This window comes from Vicugna pacos, chromosome 12, assembly GCF_048564905.1.
Source record: "Vicugna pacos chromosome 12, VicPac4, whole genome shotgun sequence".
Taxonomy (NCBI): Eukaryota; Metazoa; Chordata; class Mammalia; order Artiodactyla; family Camelidae; genus Vicugna; species Vicugna pacos.
The window spans coordinates 23,469,439-23,496,004 of record NC_132998.1 but is presented as its reverse complement, the minus strand read 5'-3'; the positions used below and the strand labels follow the sequence as shown (position 1 = coordinate 23,496,004).

The 26,566-nt window shown below is 39.2% G+C and overlaps 1 protein-coding gene across 5 annotated transcripts in view; it reads left to right on the top strand.

Moving 5' to 3' along the window:
- Positions 1–26,566, top strand: part of GRIP1 (glutamate receptor interacting protein 1) — a 619,135-nt gene that overhangs the window by 237,693 nt on the left and 354,876 nt on the right. For 2 of the 5 annotated variants that reach the window (XM_072973032.1, XM_072973031.1), the window contains exon 1: positions 800–1,016. The exons of 2 other annotated variants lie outside the window; for them this stretch is intronic. In XM_072973032.1, the coding sequence (XP_072829133.1) occupies positions 884–1,016 (133 nt within the window). In that variant the 5' untranslated portion in view covers positions 800–883. Of the gene's footprint in view, positions 1–799; positions 1,017–26,566 lie in introns of those variants that run through there. One more of the 5 variants, XM_072973026.1, reaches the window with a different exon arrangement.

The window sequence follows — 26,566 nt, the reverse complement described above, 5'->3', positions numbered from 1 at the left end:
GCTGATTATGGTATGCTGTTACTAAGCCTATGAGAAAACTCTCTGTGAAGTGCATTTTAATATTTAGATCAAACAGCGATTGGAATACATTAATGCCCAGTGGGTAAGTGTGCCATTTGAACGCAGCTGCTGAGCCTTCTCCCTGCTGCTCCAATTAACACATACCGCACACTTTTGTCAGCAAGAGGCAGTGCATATGGATGAAACCACTTTGCAGCTCATTAATATGATATGCAAGAGAGCACAAAGGGTTAATCAGTCTGCCCGTCGCAAAACAATAGCTTTCCCAGACGTTTCCCTAGCGGGTGCTTTGCCCGGAAGGGAGCTGGGCTCTCCGGGGTGGGATTAGCAGGTGTGAAAGAGTCGGTTGAGTCTCTAGCTTTGGTTTAGTCCATTGACTAACAAGTTTCCCCGCCCCTCTCTTCTCCTACACCCCCGCCCGTGATGATGGAGACATTGGATAGTGAAATTCTAGTGCTGGGACTCCTCGCGTCTCAGCTGAATCTCTTGTTGAACTTTTTTGGTTTTGTTTAGAAGCTGTTTAAAATCCAAAGCTTTGCTGTTTATTTTTTCTCTTAGTCTTTTATTATCATTTCACTTTCTCCCTCTTTTCCTTCTTTTTAAAAAATTCTTTCTAAATTGCACACTTGACAGTTTATCGAGCAGGATAAGAAATCTTGTCAAGGTAAACCCACATCGCTGTTATTTTTTCCTCTCCGCTGGCTAAAATCTTTGCATTGGTGGTAGCACAGAGGCAGATGGAAGGGTAGCGTCCCCAGCCCCAGGTTTGGTGTTGAGCATTCATGCTCCACCAGCTCTCCAAGCAGCTGGGCTGTGGCTCCGCTCTGGTGCTGGCTAAGCCAGGCTGTGCGGTGAGTGAGAGATGGACCGCTTCCTGGGTTTTGTCAAGCAGATAAGAAGATCTAGGAGAAGAAAGGGGAAAAAGTACCGACCAGAAGAGGATTACCACGAGGGCTATGAGGATGTCTATTATTACGCTTCAGAGCATTTTCGAAGTAAGCGCTCCCCTCCACCCTCCTGTTCCTTTTCCCATGCTGGGGCTAACAATAAACCCTGTGTGGAGCTTTACTCTTAATTGCAAAAGGTTTTCCAGATGGTGTTCTCTGTGAGCTGTCTGTAAGTACTGAAGTGCTACATTTTGCTTGATTTGTTGCAAGAATAGCTATCAGATAGCATCAAGATGGTATAACCTGCCCAGATCGAGACACATGGTTAATATTTTAGGTGCAATTAATTGATTATGTTAGCATTTTAACAAGCCAGTCAAAAAAGTGTCTTGCAAGCCAGTGCGGTTGGTGGGTAGAATATGTTCTGTTGTAATGGTTGTGTTTAGATAATTGTGTTTTCTTTCTGATTAGGAGAGGCTAGTTCATTTGGAAGAAATAATTGTTCATGTTCAAGTTGGTGCTGATGATTAATGTCCCTGATGCGGACTTCTAGATAGTTATCTCTGATTAGTCCCCGGTGTTGTTTGTAGAAGAAAGTTCAAATGCTTTTTTTCTGATGCATGTTCATAATTTTATTATTAAATTTAAGGAAGTCTTATTTGCTGTCAACTGGAAACTGATACCTGTAGAATAAAATGATATAGCTATATGAAGAGATTTGCAAATGAGCCTCTAAACAGCAGAGAATTAGAAATTTTCTTGTACTGATCATTGCTTTAAGTTCCTGGTAAGGTTTAGACTTGTCCCAATAGATTTAAAATGTCCAGAAACGCCTAAGGGCGCAGAGAGAAAGCAGCTACATGCTGAAGTCCCTGGGCTTAGGAGTTATCCTAAATGGGGGGGGCATGGCAGTTATGCATGCTCTGCATTTACAAAATTAAAAATTATTTATTATCGTCTTGAATAAGGATCTTTATAAACTGTACTTCAATTCTAATTCTTCCTGGCCTTTTGACATCTAACCGTGAATATAGACCATTTACAACCTCTGAGTGTTGACTGACAAGTAATTGCGATTCCATTTCTGTGGTATTGAAATCCAAGAGAAGTGGTTCTAAATGCCAGAAATTTTGTTGTGATTGATGAAAGTTGAGGGCTGAAAATGCATGTGGTGGCAATAACACAACAATGCAAAATCATAGTTCTTTGCTATTTGATTGCATAATGTGACTGTGTTGCTTTTACAGAGTAATTCCTGAGTTTTAGACATGTTTCTCTTTTATAATGCTTCTACATGAATAATCTGTTCTATTACAGGGACAGTCTATGTTTCCTAAACTTAGTTTCTATTGAATTTAACTAAGATTTATGTCAAGCCAAAAAATAGTGTCAGTTTGCATGCATAATTCTGAAAACTTGGAGACTGGAAAAAACCAGAAGCTTAGAAACTTTGAATTACCTTGGTGTTTGTACATTGTACACATTTCTTACAACCAACATATATTGAGTCAAATTCACACCTCCTTGAGTTTACATCGTGATGTGTTTGTACAGATAGAATTAAACAATCTCAAATACCTACATCCTACTAGCTTGGGTAAAAATTTAAAAACAACGCAGATACTTTATAAGTTTACAAAATGTGCCTACAAGGAGAAATATGTATGGAGGTATCTAAGAAATATCCCCAAACTAGAGTTAGGAGAATGATAAAGCAAAGGCAGTAGTCTTCATACATTAAGTGCAGTCACTTAAAGAGAATCGTGTCTTATCAGATTTGTCAAGGTTATGCTAAGAATAAGATGCTAAACATCAAAAGTCATTTGCTTTAGAAGCAAAACTGACATGTTTTCCCCAGTGATTTATCAGAATGTAATATATGTTATGTAATATATAACTTTGTGGAGTTAGATGTATATCAAATCCGCAACTTCAGACTGCTACATAATCAAGTAGACACGTCACAAAGGGCTCAGGCCCTTTCATCAAATGTCAGGTAGCCAGGACTTTTAAAGAAGCCATGTCATATAACGTAATGACCTCTCAGTACACCTTTGGCTTCAGTTTCAGGGTCCTGTCTGAATTGGGTAGGAGAGACATCCCCTTATATTTTACAGCTATAGAAAAATATTTAGAGTGGGACAACTTTAAAATCAGTCCTCAGATGGGTAATATGGTTGAACTTAATTTCATTTACAACATACCTATTTTAATTAGTCTTTGGCATAATTTGAAAGTTTTATGCCCAGTGTTTCCCTAGATGGCTTAGAAAAACTGTTTGCACTGAGACTTAAAACTCGGTGAAATTTACTGATGACATTCAGTAAATAGAGTTAATGGTATAAACCAGAAGTGTCATTATTATTTTTATCCCTATTGTTTCTTTCTTGAAAGAAACTTACATGTCTGTTTTGTCAATTTACCCGTGGTTCAGATTATCACAAGGACTTTATACATATAACAATGAATAATTGAGCTAGAAAGACCTTCCCAGAAAATTCCCTAATAAATCTGTTCTTTCTTTAGTACATTCTGAAGTGCTTACTGGCATTTAACTTTATTCTAGATAATGTCTCTTCTATTGTAGGGTTCTGGTTTTGAATTTTACCATCTTCTATTTCATCTTAAGTACAACACAGTTTATAATCTCACGAAATGCCAAAACTTGAATTAAAATGTCAGTTGGTGTGATGCTATGAAAGAGAAGTTATTCTAAAAATGGATGATTTTTCTGTAACTCTATCATAACTGAATTTAGCAATGATGATGATAGACTGATTTTAAGTCTTCTTTGATTTTATGTTGACTTGATGAATGTCATTATGCATCAGATGACTATCTTTAGTTTGTTAATCTGCTTTCCCCATTCATCTATCCTTTCATAAGTCTAGAGTTAGAGTTCAAATAAACTAAACAAATGCTTTGGGCAAATCGCTACACCTTTCTGGGTTTTTGTTTCCTAAAATGTGACATGAGATGGATTTATTTCTTAAGATTTTTCAAGTTCTAGAACTTTATGATCTTGAAGTTTGTTTTATTCTCTAAAACAGTTCAAGTAAAGGTATCGGTTGAAGAATTTGAACAAGGATTTAAACTAAAACACTTACCTGTGTCTCTGAGGGAATTGTTTTTCTGGCAGGAATCATCAGTAAGGAGATTCTTGTTTCTTTAAGATAATAATCTATATTAAGGAGTTTTGGAAAATGTTTATAAACATGAAATTCTGAATGTGTTGGTAAGTTCTAGACCTCATCTTTTATGTAATCTTATCTGCCAAAAACCACCATTTACTCTGAAATTCTCACATGGATGATTCATTTGGTGTTTCTACTTAAGAAAACCTGGCACTGATTACAAAACTGATTTAATAAACCTTAGAGTAACAAAAAGCTAAAAAAGGATCCTGAAATTCAATTTCATGAAGTTCAATGCTTTTATTTGTTTTTCCCTAAATACTGAGTTATAGCAATGCCGTTTCAAAGACTCCAGCAGGTCATATTTTGATCAGTCTGTCATACAGAAAATAAACCTTCTGACCCTATTTAATGTATATTTTAACACTGGATAATATTCAAGTTCTAAGACAGATAAACTGCATTTTATAAGAATTCTCTTAGCACTGTTCATATTCATGATAGAAACCCTGACCTGCTGTTGTCCATGCAGGACAAGGTTATTGAACTACTTGAAAAGGAGAGATTTATCTCTTACGAATATGAAAGTTATGTGAGCCACTTTCACTTATGGCCCTGGCACCTTTTTGCACATGTGTGATGGGTTTGAATTAGGCATGGAGTTTCTCCAGGATAACTACTCTTCTTGGTTTTCATCCTGCCTCACCTGGCCAGGAGAAAGATGTGTGGGAAAGCTGCTCAAGGCAGTCCTTAGCGACCCATTCACCATTCCCACTGAGGTCCTTTCAGGAAAACCAGAGAAAGCAGGAATGTGAATATGTTTAGAACTTTTGAAAAAAGTGTCACCTATATTTATAGATGATTTTTCGTTCTTTTGTTGTTGTGATTGTTTGCCTATTCTGATAGACACTGAGCAACAGTTGTGTATATATAAGATCACTGTTAGCTAAGTTACTTTATTAGACAGTGTATGCATTTAAAGTCTCTAGTTAGCCAGTCCAGGTTTTAAATTGCCTGAGATGTTCAAACTGCATTTTAGGAAGGCTGCTCACTTTCTTTTATTTCCCCAAAAGATGTCCTGTGTTTGTTCTTGGAGAAAAAAACCATTTTGGTGTAGTGGGTGTTTGTAGTGTGATCATTTTTAGGAATTGGTGTAATTAGTTCAAGTAATCTCTTCTCACTAGTTTCTTTTACAAGTTTGTTTGTTTGTAAATTCATGTCACCACATCCTCTCTGCTTCCTGGAACTGACACTGAATCAGATTCTTTCTCTTGATCAGTGTGCCATGGGATAGAATGAGAACTTCTACATATACTTTGGAAAGATGACTGGTCCCTATTCCTCAGTGTGCAAAAGCTGAACACACAATCACAGGGGCAGGGGGAAAGAAGGAAGAAAAGGAAGAAGAGGGGGCATTTCGTAGTCATTCTTACCTCTCCAAGGTTTACAAACATCACAGCCATTTCCTTCTCTGTTAAAGACAATGATCATCTAACTTAGAAGGTCCTGGATGTGAAGTACTAGATGATTCAAACCTTAGCTGTATTTAGTTTGATTCATAAAATCCTAAATGAGAAACATTGATTATGTAGAAACAAGGCAAGCTTGCTTGTTGTATGACTGCGGTGCTTATTTTCCTTTCCTAAGAATTGTTTTCCATCTCTAGTGTGGTTGTTTGGTTGAAAATTGCTTGGCTGCCATGGTCCATTTATCTGGGGCATTTTGTATCATCAATTTTATTGTCTCAAACTATTTTTTTCCCACATGGAATAGGAATCTTAAAGTTGAAAGGAACCTTAGAATCTGTTCGTCCAACCTGAGTCTTTTTTTAGATGAATAAACTAGGATGCAAACGAGGTAAGTGACTTATGCAAGCCCCCACCCATCCTGCGGAAGGCAGGCCTGATAGAGAGAGTCTGTTTTTCCTCCTTTATTCCACACTCGTCTTTTTGTTCTCTGATGACTCTTCTCCTGACATATAAGGGCTCAGATCCATCTACAAATGAACTAGAATTTTAATTTCCCTTGTAGGTGACTTTATTCTTTTGACAGTGGGTCATCTTATCTTAAACTAAACTCTTAAACAAAAACTAACTCAATATAATACTTGAGTCAAATTAACATAGTGTCTTATTTATAGATAATGCTAATAACAGTGATTGTTGTTAACTCAAAAAAAGAAAACAACCAATGATATTTTTTGTATCACCTCCCATTTGCTCTGTGGTTCGTAAATACAGTTCCTTCTGCCAATGAATATCCTTTCAGGAGATTTAAAATGGCATTAGTCTATCAGAAATATTAGAATTAGGAGGATCCTTGGATTTCAATTAGGGAGGCCTCCTCGTCAATATAGGAAGTCCTTTCTCAGCATCCCTGCTATATGGCTATCCAGCTTTTATTTAAATTATTCCCGTATGAACACATTCACCTCCAGACAAGGCAAGTCATTGAAAAAGCCTATGTCTCTTTTAAACAAGCTCTAAGTTTTATGTCAAGTTGTTTATGCCTTACAACAAATACAATATATGCTCAGATTTTTATCTTGACCCAGATAAATGAAGACTCCATTAGATTTAATGCACAGTAAGATTTCAGGCCTCCTCTCTATTCATATCACTCTTTTGCCGATGTAACATATGGTATGTGGAGGTGAGTAATTCCTTCAGTGCTATTTTTATTTTAACTATACAAACCCAGAAGAGCTCTGTATTGGGCCCACATCCATTTGGTAATTTTTCTTTTTTCCTTCTTTTCTTTTTTAATTTCTAAAAGGTCACCAAACCCCCCACTTATTTAATGAGAATCATATTCTAATGCTTTGTGTTTGCACAATGTAGGGGACTTCTACTTGTCTGCCCTGAAACTCTTTTCTTCCCCCTGGGAAGAACAGTTCTCATATTTAAAATATCCCTGTTTCCCCTCCAGTTTTGTCATTATTGTTTCATCAAAACAGACATGATTCTATTAATACCATTTCCTTGGCTATGGTGATTGATCTGGCAGTGGACCCATAAACCAGTTGCAAAATTCAACTCAATGCCCTCTACCACATGGAAGAAAACAGTCTGGAATAGGAGACAATCAAATCAACATGTAAAAGAGATGGGGATAAAAGATCAAGGGACCTCTCACAGTTTTATGGTTACCGGTCCAGACCTTGGGGTCTCTTGGGCTGCCCAGATTGAAGTTCACATAGCTAGAAAGGACCAGAACCAAACTTGGAACTCAGGTCAGCTCATTTCTAGTGTGGTAATGTGGGTAATTTTTTTAAATTTGGAAAATATTATTATTGGGTGTTTTCATTTGATAGAAATAAGTGCCAGAAGTAGAAGATAGATTCTCTCAATTAAACCCCCTCCCCCCAAATGTAATTCTCTTAATGGAACTAAGGAACTCTGGGACTCAGAGAAATCGCTTGGTTCTCTGTGCTTCTTCAGGTTCTTATTTGTAAAATGAGGGCACTACATCCCAGTGCAGAGCGCCAAGACCCTCAGAGAGGAACCATTGGCAGGTCTAGATGCAGTAGCTAGAGCTGTGTCTCTTAGGGCGTCACAGCCAAAGCAGCTGGAGGAGGGAGATAGCCAGCGGACAGATTTGAGCAGAAGACATGGCTTTTCTTAGCAGCATAACTGTTGTACATTTAACATTTTCTGCCCTCACTCTCTAAATCTTATTTGAGAGAGGGCCACACAACTTCCCCATCCACATCTCCCCAGAGTTCTGCCACCAGTATCTACAGCTATATAAAAGAGTATTTGGATACACACCAGGCAATTCTTTCTCATCAGGATGTGCCCCAAAACTAGGTGCTTTACAAGATCAAGGGCAGGACAATGAAACCCCCAAAAGAACATGCATGTGTGTGTGGGTGTGTGTACACCCACACACAGAGACACAGACACACACGGGACTTATATAGATACTTGTGAGATCTAAAACAATACCCTTTCCTTAAAATGGTATCTGTTTCTCTAGGCAGCTCGTGCCCTGCTAGTTTAAGGATATGACAGGATGAGACTGCCTAGGTTGGAATTCTCTCTCTCTTTTTTTAAACATTTTTTTATTGAGTTATAGTCATTTTACAGTGTTGTGTCAAAGGAATTCTCTTTTAATAGATAAGTGAACTTGGCAAGGAAATGCCTGTGCCTCAGTTTCCTCATCTCTGAAATTGAGATGGGTCAATAACTACCTACCTCTTTGGGTTATTGTGAATTAAATGATATAATACAGCACTAAGTGTCTGACATGTAGTGAGCACTTAGTAAATGTTAATAGAAGAAAGCCTTACTCATAAAGTATTAAGTAAAGCACGTTGGGTAGTTATGCCTGGCAGGCTAAGGAGCTTAAGTCCATTGTGTAGGCACTGGGGCACTATTGTAGGCTTGTAAGTAGAGGTATAGCCAGCAAAAAGCTGTATTTTGGAAGATTAGTGTGGTATTAGTGTATAAAAGGGATTAGAGGTAGAGACATAAATAAAAGGGCAGATATGGCAGTTGCGGGAAACTGCCATAGGTGTGAACAGAAAAAAATAGATTTGACACACTTGAGTTTGAATTGCCAAGAACTGTAAAGGAGACAGCTTGAAATGTGGAAGCTGGAGTTGTGGAAAGAGGGTAGGATTCAGGAGATTTGGAAGATGTGTATATAGATTTGACAGACGAATCATGGGACTAGATGGGCTTGGTAAGAAAGAGAGGTTTTTTGACTCTGTCTCATGCTGGCTGTTCTTGGGGCCAAACCAGGAAAACTGATTAAGCGTACGATTCACACAATGCAAGAGAGAATTTCAATAGATAGTGGAATCAGTCCTGGATACGGTTAACAAGGGAGTTTGAAATGAGGACTGAATGGATTGCCCATTTGATTAATTTATTGTAATGATGATATAAAAGATTAAATGCAAGCTCATTAGGCAAAAGGAAAGGCAACTCAAAATAGGTGTTAGGACTTTTACTAGTGTTGTCCCTTCAGTTATTCACAGTGTCCTAGAGATGAATCTACTCCCATATGAGCTTAGAAAGAGAGGGGACTAGTACATTCTGCAACATGGAAGACCCTGATAAGTAGGCTGAATGAAAAAAAACAGACTCAAAAGACTGTGTACTGATGCAGGTGGGTGCAGGGTTCCTTTATGGGATGATAGAAATGTTTCAAAAATTAGGCTGTGATGATGGTTGCACAATTTCTGTAAACTTACTCAAAAATCATTAAGGTGTTTTTTTTTTTTAAAGATAAATTGATAGGTGGTCAAATGGATATGTGTCAGGTTTTTGTTTTTGTTTTAGCAGCTCACAAATCAGAGTTTTTTTCTCCTCTATGGAATGTCCTAGGCATTTAGCTCAGTCAAGAAGAGTTAATTAAGTACCAACTCAGAAAAGCAAAAGTCAAATAAAATATGGAATACAGAATGATTTACCATGATGCCAGAGGGAACCACTCCCTGTAATATTTTAGAATATATAATAGAATTGATTATATGCCTTTTTTATTTGAAGTGTTAGAATTCCACTCCGATATCTCATTAACTATTACATAAGCTTAGAGCCAAGAAGCTTTTCTGAAAACATTGAATCATAGAACTGGGTTCTTTGGATCGGTGGGTTTGAACTTAATATCAGCAATTAGATCTATAGTTATGTAGAAATTGAGTCGAATTTCAGTTAACATTACTAATATACCTTTGAAATGTATTAGTTAATATACTAATACATCTTTGAAGATCTCAGTTCTAGAAACTACTTGAACTGACTCCAAAATATTAGGAGATTCTGTCTAAGTAAATTACTCATAGTTAAATAATTTTAAATTTATTTAAATTAAGTAAGAGATAAGATATAGTGTAATGCTTGAGAGTTCTTCTTTACTTCCCCACCCTGTCTAGAATAGGAAGATTCAACGTATGGGAAGCATCCCACGATTTTTATTCATTCAGCAAAGACTTGATGGTACGCCCCACATGTCAGGCCTCATTCTAGGTGCTAGAGATTGAGTGGTACAGAAGACAGAGAAGGTCCTTGCCCTACTGGAACCAGCAATCTAACAGGGAAACAGGAAATAAAGAATACTGGCAGTGGTGAATGCAATGAAGAAAGTTAGGGTTTTATGGGTTAGAGTGTCAGAGGTGGTGAAAGGTGGTGAGTGTTTTAGCTAAGGTGATCTTCCTATGGGAACTAGGTATTTGGGCTGACTCTGATTGGAGAGACAGAGCCACTGTGTGATAACCAGAGTTAGAAATGTATTTATTCATTTTAATATAGCACTCCCATTGACAGCCTCTGAGTGGGCTGTTTCCTTAACCTTCAGTTGTTCAGAATTCCGAATGCATTTTTCCTTAGATTTCAAGCTAAGCCTCACCATAGAAGCTTTTGCAATATTTCACTAACAGTTAAAATATGACTGTGGCCAAAGGAGGCATACTTATTGGGGAAAAACTTTGTTTTGCTTAAAAAAAAAATACAGCTGCAGTTGCCATTCATATGTTGTCTTCTGTTGGAAGACGTCTGCCATTGGGGGTGCCTGCAGGGCAGTGGTGTTTTGGAGGAATGAGAAAATGGTTTGCTTTACCTTTAGATTAGTGTCACTTGATTCTGAAACATACTTTTAGCCCATTTCTTAAGCTAAAAGTGCACTTGCCGTGTAATCAGAGGATACTGAAATATATGCCTTTTTTATAGTTTCTTATTTTTTTCTGTAAGATAAAAATATATCCTACTTCTCCCTGGTCTCTGAAAATCACCACGGTACAGAGACTCTTAATGGCTTCTGCATTTTATAGGAGAGATTATACGTCAAAGAAATGTTTTCCGGAGAGTGAGCAGAGTTGTCCACGGTCTTTTGGGTTACAGCCCACAGCATTGCCAGTCTCTGTGTTTTATGGAGAATTGGACCTTTACATTTCTGTTGTTGATTATTTTACTAGTAGTAGATAACCAGGGGACTGTATATGGCTTGTTGGAATATTATTTTCCAGATCGTTACTGTTTGATTTAAAGGCTTACTTAATCTTTTATATTTAGAAATAAATCCAGTATACGATTTTTTTTTTAATTTCTGTTTTCTGATGATCATCTGAATTGCTTTTCTGGAGCTGTGTCTAGCCAACAGACAAATTATGCCTGATCTCCGTACTGTGGTGAGCGTTTTATGAAAACAGGTGCTTCTGATTACTGCTGAGCTGGTCTTATATTTTCACGCCTCTCTTCTGCTGGTGGTAGGTAGTGTGTGATTCATGAATTTGCAGGTGTAGAAGACAATATTTGATTTGTGAAGACCCATTTTTCCAGATAAAACTAGGCACATGTCATATGTACCAGTTACATGTCAAATGTAACCAGTATAGAATGTGAAGCCAGCAGTGACATCTTGCTGATTCTAAAAGGTAGATGTAGGTTAACAAATAGCCACAGTGGAGAGTATTGCAAGGGGTCACAGTGATGGTTAACGCTTGTTTTTGTAAACTGTGATTGGCAAAAGAAATGAATGTGTGTGGAAGAAATTAATTTCTGCAGGTATTTTGAAAACATGAATATGAGCTTCCGGTGCTCAGTGCATGACACCCTGCCTGGAATCATGATCACTTTTAAGGCAGCAGCTGTCAAAATTTCAGGTGAGAAATACAGGTGCTCAGCTGTTGGTTATAAATTTCCAGCTTTGTGGATTTACAGTGGCCTTTCAGTCTTGGAATAGAGTTGGGGAATTCCTAGCACCTGAGAACTGTTGTTTATGGCTGGTTTTATCTCCCAATACCAAGTCTTCATGATTTACAGGGACAAGCACCTCTTTCATTCTTAAAAATCTCAAAGCTTTTGTGTAATGGTGTATTTAGTACCATCTGGAAGATGATCAGGCATAAAAAGGACCTTAGAGCTAAGAAAAACTATTGGGACCTTCCAGTCCAGCCCTCCAGTGTTACATATGATGACCGTCCTTAACAGTATAGTAATTTGCTCAGTAGTTGTTTTTTAAGGCTTAAAGAGAGAAAATATCTAACTCAGCATCACAGTCAGCTAAGAATAAAGCATTTGAATCTCTGAACTTGCTGTAATTTTAATCTTATCTTCCTCCCAACCTTCCCCATTGCTTCAAAGGCAGTCTTCATGTGACAGTCTTCTCCACCCCAGCCCACCCTCAAGGGTTAGATCTGGGGCACCTCTGCACATGAATGATGCTTCACTTACTCTGTTGTTTTGTAATTACCTGGATGTCAGTCTGTCCTGTGAGCACCACTCTGTCCTCTTTATATTCCAGCACCTAGGACAGTGCCTGGCTGCCTGGCACATTCTGGGCCATCAGTAGATGTTTCTTGCTGGAAAAATATCTCTGGAGATTGATTTCCATGAGCCACCCACAGAAACCCATCTCATTACTTTATAGTCACTTATTCACATATCTGAAGTGATTAGGAAGTTTAGAAAATAATACTCTTTGGTGGGAAGAATTTGCATTTGCCTTGTACCTAGTTCTGACACTACCCCTCTCCTCCTGTTACTCCACATAGCATAAGACAACACAGACCTTATAGCAGATTTTTAAGAGAATCTAAATGCAAAGAAAATAGAAGGAGAAAGGAAATGTTTGTATTTTATAATATTTTATAGACCTACCTTCTCTTGTTGCACATTTTTTTTTAAAAACGCTGTATTCATTTCTGGCGTTCAACAGTGATTCTGTTATATGTATCTGTACATATTCTTTTTCATATTCTTCTTCATTACAGGTTTCAACAAGCCATTGGATATAGTTCCCTGTCCTATGTAGAGAGTAGGACCTTGTTATTTGTCTATTCTGTACATAGTAGTTTGTTATACACTTCTGGATGCTTGATCTGCTGAGATTAGTGCATCGTGGATCCTGTGCTGAGCACTTTACGTGAGTTATCTTATTTCACCCTCACAACTCTGTGAGACAGATATTATCATCCTTATTTTCCATAAAACTAGGCCCAAATGAGCTTAATTATCTGAGCTGTTAGATCTTATTGGCGAATATTCATTAAGCACTTACTGTGTGCTGAGAGCGGTCCCAAGTGCATCACATCTCCCAGCTACTGTGCTGGGTGCCTTCCTCCCCCAGGGTGGTGTTCTCCGATGCTATCACAATAGGAACCTCTACCCTCTCGACAGGTTGATGGACTCCTGAGTCATTTTGGACATAATTCTAAGTCTCCAAAGGCAAAAAGGCAGCAAAGCCAACTGCTGTTATGTCTAAACATTTTTGTAACGATATAAATTTTCTTCTCAAGCCTGTTCATTCAATTATTTTGAAACCAGTTGTGCTTTGAACAGGACAGTTTGCTACCTTACATTCTGGTGTAACTTTGTGGGCTGTGTATGTGTGTATTCTTCCCCACTGAATCTAGAATTAGGAAGTGATGTATATAATTCACAGCATATTTGGACTAGAAGAAAACTTATGATCACCAAAGTGAGGAAACAAGTCCAGTTTAGGGAGGGGACCTTGACCAAGCCTTCATTGTTCGTAATCCCGCAGCAACACAGACGCAGGAGCAGGAGGGCAGTGACACCTCTGGCCATCTGAACAAGAATGTGTGTCATGTCTGTGCTACCTTAAATGCAAGTTATAGAAAGTTAAACTGTCCACATCCACACTGAGGCATCCATATGAAGAAAATGTGAATATTGGTATAAATCTGTCACAAAAACGAGTTCTCGTAGGGGTTCCAAACAAATCCTAGACTTTATGAGAATTAGCAAATGGTATAGGAACTAGTTTGCTTTATTTATTTTTTTCTATTACTCAGTCAGACATGAATCATATGCCACTCAAATAAAATACTCACATGTCAAAAATTTGCTGATGGGAAGTATTAATCAAGTAGAGTGAAATTATTTACTATAAGGTGCAAATTTTGAGAGTGAATAGTATTGTGATACTTGACAGCAGTGATCAAGGAACTCTTAGTATCAGGTTCTGTCATTTATATTATCCAGTTGGAGTTTGACTCTATCAAGTGTCTTCCTTGGGGTTTTGTAAATGTCTCAAACAATTTGCTGTTTTTTCTTTTTGGTTTTTTGTTTTTTCATTTGGAAGGTTTCTTTTTTTTACTTAAGATTTTTTTTCCTTAAAGTTGCAAGTTTCCCAAATACTCAAAAATTACAATACTACTAACTTGACAGGGATCTCTTAGTTTGAAATATAACAGCAAGCCTCAGAAATGACCTGATATTACTTGGCATTATGTAATGTCAAAAGCAAAGTATAAATTTTAAGTTCTATAGAAAAAAGAAATAGTGAAGTTGTCATATCTTAAGATGATGAATCAATTATTTAGAATTGTTAAGACATTGGGTAACTTAATGTTATCAGGTTTTCTCTCTATATTTTTATATCCTTTTTCTTTTCAGAAATCTCATTAAATCTCCCTTTCAACCTCTCTGTCACCATCACACCTGAATGTCACCAGGTCCTTCAGTCCCTACCTGTCCCCTCCACCTGTCAGAATGTCAATGACTTACTCTTTCATTAGGCATCCAGTTCCCTGTGTAATCACAGGTCCCTTGAGTATCTGCCTCCCCTGGACTGCAGCCTCGCGTGCCTGCCAGTGCTTGGCCTTAGTGCCACCAAACCATCTGTGGTCTTTACGCCTGCTCTCAAGTTACTGATCATTATTGGAAGGAAAAGGCTTACAACCCTGGAAGTTGGCTGCCTCGCACATTGATGAGTTCCAGCCCCAGCTGGCTTTCAACACCAGTCATCAGTCTTTGTCTTTATTTCTAGTCACTCTCTTACCCCTTCCCCAAGCAGTTATTCCCCAACTGGACCACTCTTCTCAAGTCCAAGACTACTCTTCCCCTCCCTGAACCCACTCGCAACCAAAGACATGGACTACTTCTCAGCTCTCTTGTCTCTGCTTCCCCGCCTTCCTCTACTTCCCAGATATCTTTTACAAAAGAAATTCCTTATGCACAGCTTGGACTTTGTCATCCCCAAAGCACAAAGAAGGTGCTCAGTGAATATTAGACTGAAGGACAGTGTCTCAGGGTCCTTTGAATTTCTCCTGCCCCTTCTGTGAAAGGATCCAGCAAAGATCACTAGTGGCCTCCTGAGTGTATACTTAGTGGCCTTTAAAACTTTCTTGACATTGTTGATCTTTGATAGTTGGTCATCATTTTGGTTTCTGATTCTCTTCTCTCTTGGCTTCTGTGGTTCATCTTTTTCCCTGGTTCTTTCTCCTCTTTTCTGATCTCCCATTTCTTCTCCCTCTCTTCCTGGCTCTTTTGCTTTCCCTGCTCTTGTCAGCTCTTCCCGGGCAATCTCTGCCTCCCTCTTCTCTGTAGTTTAGATGTCCCGACTGAAATCCATACTACCAACAGTCATCTGGCTACTCCATCACCTCAGATTTCAACATTTCCTAAACACAGTACCTTATCTCCCACCCAACACATTCACACCACCTTCCTTCTCTCCTTTGAAGGCAGAGTCTTCTAAAAATCTGTCCCAAATAGGAAGCTCAGAATCATTCCTCACCCTGTCTTCTTGACGTTTTTCAATTGTATTTTATCTACTTCATCAACTTTATACTTCATCTGTGTATTCCCTCTTCACCTAGGCTAGCCCATGGTTAGAACTTAATAAATGTTTAATTTTATTTTATTTCACACCAAAATGTAGACAACTAGAATAGTGGATTCCAAGGGATTTATCTGTCTTCAGCTTTGATGTATATATGAATATTTAGGCCCACTGGAAAGATAGTTGGCAGTTTATGATGCCTCGAGGCTAAAATTTTTCTGAGGTAACATGTTCTATTAGTGTCATAGTATTTCAGTTCATGATTTTGACCTTGTTCATTAAAAGCAAAGTGGGCAGCTTGAGTCTCAAGGACCTGTGTAGCTGGAAATATTAGCTTCAAGTCTAGAATTCAATAACCATTGATTGCCTCAGTCCAGAGCAGTTTATTGTTGATCTCTTTCCCCTAAAATGGAATCAATTATTCTTGCCAATGCATTTTTATTAACGGACTGGCTATTTGGACTAGAGTAATGAATTGAAGTGCAGGGGCATATTGAAAATACGAAAAATAAAGTGTTTTTCAGAGCCCTCAAAATGTTGATCTAATAAATCACAGAGTATAACAGAAGAAGTTTAGTGAAGAAGGCAATAGAAGTAATAAGAACATTTAATTGGTTTTTAAATGGTAGCTCTAAACATTGTTTAAATTTAACGTCAAAAAATTTTTGTCTCATTTTTATAGAACAGAAACATTTTTGCTTACAAAAATCAGTAATTGACCGAACTGATTAGCATTTTCATGTCTTTGTAATTTTCACTCTGTTATTTAATATAATTATAATAACTATTTTCTCACAGGGAATACATTTAAGTGAAAGTGTGAGAAATTTAAATTCAGGGGAGAAGTAATTCATACTGCATGGTTTTGCAAAGAACGATCAAGACCAAGCAAACTTTAGAGTGCAAATTTTAAATTTAAGATATGTTTAAGTAGTTAATAGAAAAGAATTTTCACAGGCTAGTCAGCAACAAGTTAATTATGAATCATTCTTGCCTATTTCTATAGTAGAGCCCAGATATTATGGTTTTGATAATAAGTTTTCAACAACAATACCCTTACTTTATTTTAGAATTTTACAATACCTTGATACATATTTTACTTTGGGGTCCTTCTAGCAATCTTATGAGTTGATAATTAACCATTGTTATGCTATTCCCCACTTTATAGATAAGGGAAAATAAAACACTGAAACATTAAATGGCTGTCCAGGGTCACACAGTTAGTGAGTAGTGGCACTCCCCTTGATTCTTCGGGGCTTTTCTCCTTTCCTGAATGGACTCTGATCTCTTTTGAAACAGACTGCCCTGTCGTATTTATCCTCCTTTGCCAGGAACACAGCAGATGCACAAAGTGTATTCGCTGAATAGATTAGTCTACGCTAGAATGGAATTTCAACTGTCAGTCTCTTAAAGAATCTTACTGCTCAAATACGATATTTTATCAACCTAATAGAATTCTACTGTGCACTTGAAAACCCTGAAACTGCATTTTTAAAGTCCTCTAAATGAAGTGCTTTTTTATAAATTGAGAGTTGTCATGGGAAACATAACAAAGAGGCAAAGGATAAGTATTTTATCGTTAATCTATTTGGGGTTAATTCCATTCTATTAGTTATCTATTGCTGCCTGACAAATTATCCCAAAATATAGCAGCTTAAAACAACAAACAATTTATTATACCATAATTCTGGTGGGTTGGAAATCTTGTGCAGCTTAGCTGCATCCTCGGGCTCCCTGTGTCTCATAAAGCTGCAGTCAAGGCACAGGCTGGACTGGATGGGGATGCCCTTCAAGATCGTTCATGTGGCTGTGGTCTCAGGTCCCTGCTGGCTCTTGGTTGGACACATCATTGTTTTCCCAAGTGGGCCATCATTAGGTAGCTCAAAATGGCAGCTGGTTTCCCTGAGAGCAAGTGAGCCAAGAGAGTGTGAAAGGGCATGCCAGACAAAAGCTAGTCTCTGTAACTTAATCTTAGAACTGACAACCCATCACTCTTGCCTTCTGTTCATTAGAAGTGAGTCACTGGGTCAGCCCACACTGAGGAGGATGGGATTACACCAGACTGTGAATACTCAGGGGCCAGAATCATTGCCGCTGTCCTAAGGCTGTGGAGCCCGTTCATGTTAAATGCCATTGTTCAAATAGACTAAATCAGAAGATAGAAAATTCCAGTAGACTGACTTTCACCTTGTTCAGACTTTTCAAGGAGAAAGTTAAAGAAACCCAACCTAAACTACCCTTAGGACCACCCTGCACCCTCAAAATCAGTTTGTTTATTTAGCAAAATAGTCACAAGTTTGTCCTGACTTTAACTTCAGCAGGATTCTGTTCTCTTCTCCCAACACCCAACTCTGCTCCCTTAAATGGTTTGAGCAGATTCTGTTGACCTGTCTTGTGCTTCGTGACCATTCCTATGGCCATTGGGAATGGAGCTCCCCAAATGACCAGTCCTGGGTTATCCACCACCCCTGGAACCTGGGGGGGAAGTGACGGGAGCAGAAATCTAAATCATATGAACTGAGATTAGGGGAAAGCAAGATTGAGGTGCTCTTCCCACGGTAAGAGTTTTGGCTGATGGGCAAGCAGATCACTGTTGCCCACTGCACGTCTGTCCCCGTTATGCTCCTGCGTGTTCTCATTTATGCAGTTTACTATGTTTGAGGAGGACCTAAACATGTACAAGATGGTATATCTTCCTTTGGTGGCAGGAATGAGAACTAACCTCCTGAACAAAAGAGTTCATGCTCAGTAATTGTTTCAAACTAACAACAAAAATAATCCATAGTTTTGCAGTGTGTGTCCTACGGAAGTAAAATGTTTCCTAAACCTTTTTTGGGTAACCTTTCATCATTAATAGAGCACAGCCCTAGGGCTAAGTCCAGTTCATCCATCTGGACTTTAGCATGAATGCAAAGCCTTATTAATGTGTTGGCTCACAGAAAACACAGGTGTGTGTGCCCGGATATTAATTGGGCTCAGCTGGGGCCATTGAGGGGTCGACTACTAGGTATCTGGGGTCACTGGTGTGTAAAATTAAACCTAATAAGCTGTAGTCACAGCTTTATAGCAGCTTGTTGTTTTGTTTTGGTTTTTTTCCCCCTTCCTACTTTCCGGTATCTAAAAGAATAAACCTGAGGGTCGGCCATGGCTCTTTTTCAGAAACAAAGTGGAATTAGTAGAGTGCCATTGTGAGTCAGTTAAACTGTATGAGGTTGATAGCAAAACCAGAGCTCATTTGTCAGACCTTGGAACCCTGTGGATACATTTAAGTGGGACCCTGCTCGGCATAAGCATGGCTGTGGTTTCCTCCTCTTCCTAGTCCCGTGAAGACCCCGGAGTCAGTGCTACCTGGAGAGCCAGCCAACTGAGGCTCCCACTACTCTCCTTCCAGTGTCAGCACCTCACGGGCTGGACATTTGGTGGGGAGACTGTTTCCCAGTGTTCATTCCTGAGTGCTTATTGCTAGACATTGGGTGAGACTGGGGATGCTGAGAAAAACAAGACACGGTCCATGTTCATGTGTGGTAAGAAATAAATCCCATCTGTGCTTGGGTTCAGGACAGAAGAAAGCGGCTGCTTAACTGGTCCTGGGCTGAATGGTCATGAAGGTGAACTTGCCCCCGAAAGCACCATCCACAGCCCTTCTGCTGCCCACTGGTGGCTGCAAGGCACACATGGTGATGTTCCTTCCACGCCCACCCACCAGACAAAGTACTTAACAGCCTCCCTGTGTCTCAGGCTTTTGGCAGCTGGACCAGTTCACAGCCTCTGTCCTCTGTTCATCCACGAGTACTGATTTTTATTTTGTGAAACAGTATCATGGTATCCATCCTCCAGAGTGATTTTGGTGTTCTCCCCTTCCCCCCGGCCAACCATCCCCAAATTCCAAGTCTTCTTTACCTTCTCCCTAACGCTTATCCCAGTCAAAAAGTTATCATCTTAACACCAAAACCTATTGTCCCTTGCTAACCATGTTACTTTATTTTTGAGACACTCAAGGTGCGGGATTGGTGACTCGATTATTGTAGATGAGTTCTATGTTTGTTTTTGCTTATTAACCCCAATAAATCTTTAAATGGTGGAATATTAGCTAGAGTAGGAGAGAGCGTTTGGACTGGATTGCTTTCACTGAATCTTGCTTCTGAGCGTATTCTGTTCAGATATGAAGGACACCTTGATATGAGGAATCCGCCGCCCCTCCTGAGTCAGAAACGTTTCCGTCTCCACAACCTCCTTCCTTCCGCCAGCCCGTAACTTTCCTTTTCTCGTATCCAGCTTCTTCTTTGGAGTTTGAGGCCTCATGCTGACTTAGCAGAATATTAAATAGTATCAGCCACAGAGCTGTGAGGCTGGTTTAAACGTCAGTCTTCGGGTACGATAGGGCAGAGAGCCAGCGCCGGGGAGGGGGGACGGCCCCGCTGTACCGGCGCTGGCCACGCCTCCCCGGAGGCGTTGTGTTTGCTTCCGGGAGATGCGGGCAAACTGGAGCAGGGCCAGAGAAGAGGGACTAGACACATGCAGGGCACATAGGGGCGGGTTGGAAGAACAGAAGGTGTTTACCTTAGTCAGGAGGAGACTTTGCAGAGAAATAGCAGAGGAGGATGGAGGTACAGCAGTGCTCACATGTGCAACCCCAGAATTCGTTTTGTGTGGCCTTTAGAAACACGGCTAAAACCAATGTGTAGCTTTGAGGAAAGATTCTTTTTTTTTTTTTTTAACTTTTTGAAGCTGCTTCTTCATTTTATTTATGTATTTAATTTTATTTTTTTATTATTGAAGTACAGTCAATTATAATGTGTCAACCTCTGGTGTACAGCACAATGGCCCAGTCATATATCTACATATATTCACTTTCATATTTTTTATTTGAGGAAAGATTCTTTTTTCAGAAAACAAAACCACATCTTTTCTGTGACCAGTGCTATGAAGGAAGGTATGCATGGAGAACCAGGATGCCACAGAGCTTGTATATTAGGTGCTGACTTCACTCAGTTGGTGGAAGCTGGCTTTAAGAGTAGAATCCGTTTGGCCATGGACATAGGAGGACAATGAACTTGGCTTTGAATGCCAGTTCAGCCCCTTCCACCTGTGTCACTTAACATCAGATTGTCAGTGTCCACATCTCTAAAAGGGGAATAATAGTAGTACTTTCTCACTAGTGAGGCTATAAAAGAAGATGATGCATGTAAAACAGTTAGTACAGCGTCTTACACGTGAGAAGTGTTGCACATTAATATTGAAAAAGATGATGTTAGATAAAGAAAGATTATGAGATTGTGTTTGGTGGGAAAAGAAGCCCTGATCAGTGATGTCTGCCAGGGGAGTGAAAGAAAGTACGCCGTATATTTATCATCTTTGGAGTGTATTTAGAGTGAAACGACCATGTATACTCAGTCATATTTTATTTTTTATGTTACATAGTTATCTACTTACATCTTAAAAAATAAATTGGAGGGAGCATTGGCTTAAAAGAGGGACCTTCTCCCAGGCATATTTCCTTTCCTTCCCTCCATCTCTACTTGTATTTCATCACTTTAAAATTATGACAGTTACATGGAAGGGAAATACAGTTTTTGTTCTGCTGTTCTATAACGTTGCTAGTTTTGCCACATGAATGAATTGGAAGAAATACACTTTACAAAGCATAATGAATGAGCCTGTGCTGCTTAAATGTCTAAGTCCTACTATAGATTAGCTATTTAGAGAGAATGTGAGGGAAATCAAATCTGAAAACAAGCTCTCTTTGACAGATCAAATATGTCTTATCTGACTATACTTTTCTTATATTTGTATTGAACTCAAAATAGTGTATTTTCCACACGTTAGTGTATGAATAGTTATTTAGACTCTACTTGGAAGACTTTGTCTTAAATATTCATGGATAGTTTAGAAGAAAACTGTAAAATTGATGTGTTGGCCATGAATCTTTAACCCTGCCTATTGTATGTTGTCAAGGACGTTGCTAAGGACATAAAGATGTGTCATTAAAAGGGTGATGTTGCAAGATCATCCCTCTGGACGTTAAATAACTCCTAGAACGCTATGGATGGTCACTTCACTTAGAGAAGGCTGCCAAGAGGAAACTGTGAGTGAAGACAGCCTTAATCCAATGAATGTACTTTTCTCAGGAATGAATGGGTGAAAACAACTAGATTTTAACATAGAAATATCATGTACTCTTTTTTTTTCCATCATATATTGATCAGGGAACAGTATATCTGTTTACTCATTTACCCTTCAGCTTAGAAACATGGTAATGTACTATTAATTCAAAGCAGCACTATTACCCCCTTGGTTATATCTCAGACGCTAGAATGAGAATGAATTGGAATCCTGGTGCCTCTACTTTATTGATTTTTAACCTTGTCAAACTGTATGTACTTTTCTAAGCATCTCCAGTTTTCCCCTCTGTAAAAAGGGGATAACCATTACACTTGTCTCTTGTGGAGATAAAATTAGATCAAAAGGAATGTCTTATCACAGAGTTTTGCAGCGTGGTAAGCCAGAGAGTAACTATCATTACTAGTAGGAAAAACAATTTATGGGTCAAGAGTCCAGCATTATGGACCCAGCTTTAACACTAACTCACTGTGTAATTTGGGGCAAATCCTATCAGTTCTCTGGACCTTAATTCCTTTCACTGTAAAGTGAAAGACATTGACTGAATGATCTTGAGTATTGCTTCCAACTCTAACATACTACCCTTGTTAGCAGAACCATTTAAAAACTCTAAAACAAAAAGCCTCCTTTATTCCTAAGCGGTAGTTCATTGTTTCAGCCTTTACTTAAACATTCCTTTATGTGAGGGGAAGACCTCTTGCTTTTCCTCACCTCTGTTTCCTGAGGAGTTTAAGTTCAAGAGAAAGGTGTTAAGGGGGAAATTAACACCTTATTGTTACTGTGTGAACACTAACTGTGGTCTTAATTGCTCTCTTTAAAATGGCTCTCTGTTAATGGAAATCCTATTTCAGTACAGGTTCTTTATATTCCTTTGTCAAACATAATTCTATCCAATTCTAAATAAGCTTATTATTGAAGTCTAACATTCATATAGAAAAGTGCACAAATTATAAACAACTTGTGGAATCTTGGCGAAATGAACACACTTGTGTAATTAGCACCCAAATCAAGAAACAGAACATTATCAGCACCTCAAAATCTCCCTCATGCCTCTTTCCAGTCACTAACTCCTGTCCAAGGGTAACCACTGTCCTGACCTGTACTGTATATTACTTCTGCTTGTTTTAGAAGTTTATGTCAATGAAGTCATACAGCAAGTAGTCATTTCTATCGAGTACATACCTTGGGGTTGAATAGCTGGATCATAGTGTGTGCATGTGTGCAGCTTTCATAGATGCTGCCAAACAGTTTTTGAAAACGCTTCTGCCAATTTATATACCTCCCCACCCTAAAAGGGAATGAGAATTCCATTTCTGATTATCTGTCTATTTTCAAACCATGATTTTTTTAAAGCAAGCTACTGTTTTGAATTAGGTTATACAGATCTCTTCCTAACACCTCTACTTCAGATGAGAACACACTCTGGTTTGCCCTGGACAGACCCTCCCAAGTTTATATGTGTAGTCCTTGCATGATGTTTATTAGTGCTCCCTTCACTCTCAACTTGTCTTAGGTTGGGACAGGTGGGAATGAAAATGTTCTAAACTGAATTTTAGTAATGGTTGCAGAACCCTGTGACTATAATTTAAAAAAAACAACACTGAATTGTATTTTAGATGGGCAATTTTATGATGTGTGAAATATATCTCAATAAAGCTGCTTTGAAAAATTGTCCTGGTTTGGATGATAAATTATGTGGTCATCCTGCTTGATCCCATTTCTACCATTTGCAAATAAGTTTTAAAAAGAGAGAGAAAGAAAAAAAAGAAAAGAAACTTAATATGCCTGGCTGCTTCTTTAGGGGTAAAAAACAAACCTCCCATGGTTTTCGAAGCATTTGCTAACAAGAGATACCATCCAGAGCAAAGGAAAATTGATTTTGCTGCACCAATCCATTAACCTACTCTTTTGAAAGGGGAACCCTTCCACTGGCATTGAGGTTATTTTACAATATACCGAAAATAAAGACTTTAAAATAAATATGCCATAGAAGTTTGGCCCTGAGGTCAAACATTTTAATTCAAATTATGCTATCTCTGTTACAATTGTTGGGTAACTTACCACCCTAGAACTCAGTGATTAAAAAAAACCATTTCACCGTGTTTTTGGATTCTCTGGGTCAGGAATTCAGAGAGAGCACAGCAGAGGTGGCTTGTCCACTCCACACTTTCTGACACCTCAACCTGTTGTTGGCTGGGACCTCAGCTCAGCTGTCAACTCGAATACCTACCTGTGGCCTAGTCGTGGCTTCCTCACGATGTGGCAGCTGGGTTCCAAGAGGGAGCATCCCCACAGGGCAAGGTAGAAGTGCATGGCATTGTTCTGATGTGGTTTTGAAAGTCACCCACAGTCACTTTTGCTATACTCTGTTGGTTAAGTTTGTTGCAGAATTCTGCCCAGATTCAAGGGGAAGGGACATAGACCTAATCATTTGATGGGAAGGGTGTCAAGGTCACAGTGAAATAAGAACGTGTCGAATGAGTTCTATTGTGGGGTGCAGCTTTGGAAAAGATGCTTCCCACTTCTCTGGATCTTCTCCTTCCTTCGCCGCTCGATTTTGATCCTACCACCAGTAGTTTCTTCTCAGTGTGGGGGTCCTGTCCTGGAAGGGATTCCTGGCTGAGTCAGATTCAAAAGTTCTCCAGGGCCAGCCTGCTCCAGACCATGCCTTGGGCCCTCGCTGGCTTTTGGATTGGGCAGTTTCAGCCACTATGATTGAACTGGTGTGCAACACTCTCCAGTGAATACCTGTTGGCTATTTGGGGGTGCTCCTGTTCTCAGGTCCATCAGAGACCTCTTTGCTTCTCTCTTTTCTCCTGCACAGATGCAGATACTGTGCCTCTTTCTAGTTTGTCCTCCCAGCTTGGAATTTGAGTCTGTGAACTACATCATCCCCTAGTTTGGTATAAATGTTGTCCCTCAGGTTTTGACTTTGCAGCCTAGTTACTCTCTGTTTTCAGGTGGGAATCTGGGAAGATCCAAAACTGTGCTGCCACTGCTACCATCATTTGACCAGAATTCACCCAGAATAATCTTTGGAGAATGTGAATCAGATCATTCCAGTGCTATAAAACCTTCTGTAACATCCCACTGCAACCAGAATACAATGCAAAGATCTTACCATGGGCAATCAGCATATCAGGATTTCATTCCTCCTCCATTGCCTGTGCTCAGCCCACACTAATGAATGGCTCATCCAGGTTCCCTGATTCTGTGATATGATCTCCAGCCTGCTGTGTCTTGTGGACCTCAGTTTACTGATGAGCCCTCCTATCTCTAATAGTCTGATCCAGTAGACCTGTGACATTCATGGGGAGGGTGCCCAAGGGGTCTTTCTTATTTCCACAAATCCACAAATATTATAACCGAAAATTTCTTCCATAAAATGCAGTAAAGTATAGCCGAAAAAATTAAGTGACCCCCTTAATGTTTCTTTGAACACAGAACTAAAATCATTTCTAAAGCCTTTAAATAAGCCCAGCCACTAACATAAATGCTACACTGTATTACGCAAGCTTTTTATTTTCAAGAGCTTATTATTCTCCCGGATGCCCTGTGCTTTGGCAGATAGTGAAGTCCAGCTTAATTTGAAAACCTGCCCCACTGACCTGGAATAGGAAAGACAAACTGTCCTTGGGCTCCTGAAATCTGATACTACTTTTTCTCTTTGAAACGATTTGTTAACCAAGGCATGTTCTTCGAGTATAGCACTGCATCCTTCCTGAACGGGTGTTCTGGTTTTTCCCTCTTTTCCGCTAGGAGCTCCTTTGTTTTGGGAGACAGGCTTCTGAAGTGATGTGGTCAGCTGAACCTCACATTGCACGGAGCTCTACCTCTCCTTCCCAAACCGGCTGTCGCTGGGGGTGGGGCCAGTTCAGACCCCGCCCTCGTGTCTGGGCCGGTGTTAGGACACGCTCCTGGCTGTCCACTGATCTCATTTTCCTTTCCTGGCCCTGCTACAGCTTTCCCTGCTGAGGGGTTTGGCGCCTCCTGAATACTCTGAAACTATTTGCGCGTAGAAATATGACACTAACCCTGCACTGACGGTTCAGCTTTTCCTTCCTTCCTTCATTTATCTCTTGCTTATGTTTTTCTGCATAAAATGCAAATCTTTATTGGGTGTCTTTACCTTTCCCATAGGTAATACAGTCTGCACAACAATGCAGAGAAGTGATATCACCCCACTTCTTGATGGTAGAGCTCATGGTTTCATCCTAGCCTTATAAACTGCTTCCTCTGGAGAAGAAAGTTCCAGCGCTGAACCCAGTTCCATTTTATGGTTCACCTTTGTGTGCCAAGTACTTTATATACATTTATCTCATTTAATTTCCACCATAACCCTGCAGGGTAAGTGATAGTATCCCCTTTTTACTGGCAAAGGAAACTAAGACTCAGGGAAGTTAAGTAAAAGCCAAGTTACAGGTCTGACTAACTCCAAGTTTCTTCACCATCCTTGTTAGTGTGTGTCTTTGTGTCATGTGTGCCCGTGCGTGTTGGATTGTGTGTATGTGTGTGTGTCTGTGGATATCTGTTTTTCTATATTATTTGTTTTTGGAGAGACCACAGCACTGTCCATTAGAAATCAGTCACAAACGCAAGTCACATACATGATTTTGTATTTTATTGTAGCCATATTTTTAAAAGTCAGAAGAAACAGGTGAAATTAACTTTAATGATTTATTTTATTAAACCAATAAATCCAAATTAGTATCATTTCAGCATGCAATCAATATAAAAATTATTAATGAGCTATGTTACAGTCTACTTTTTGTACGATTCATCAAACTTTGGTACTTATTTTATGCTTGCAGTATGTTTCAGCATGGACTAGCCACATGTCCATGCTCATTAGCTGTAAGTGGCCAGTGG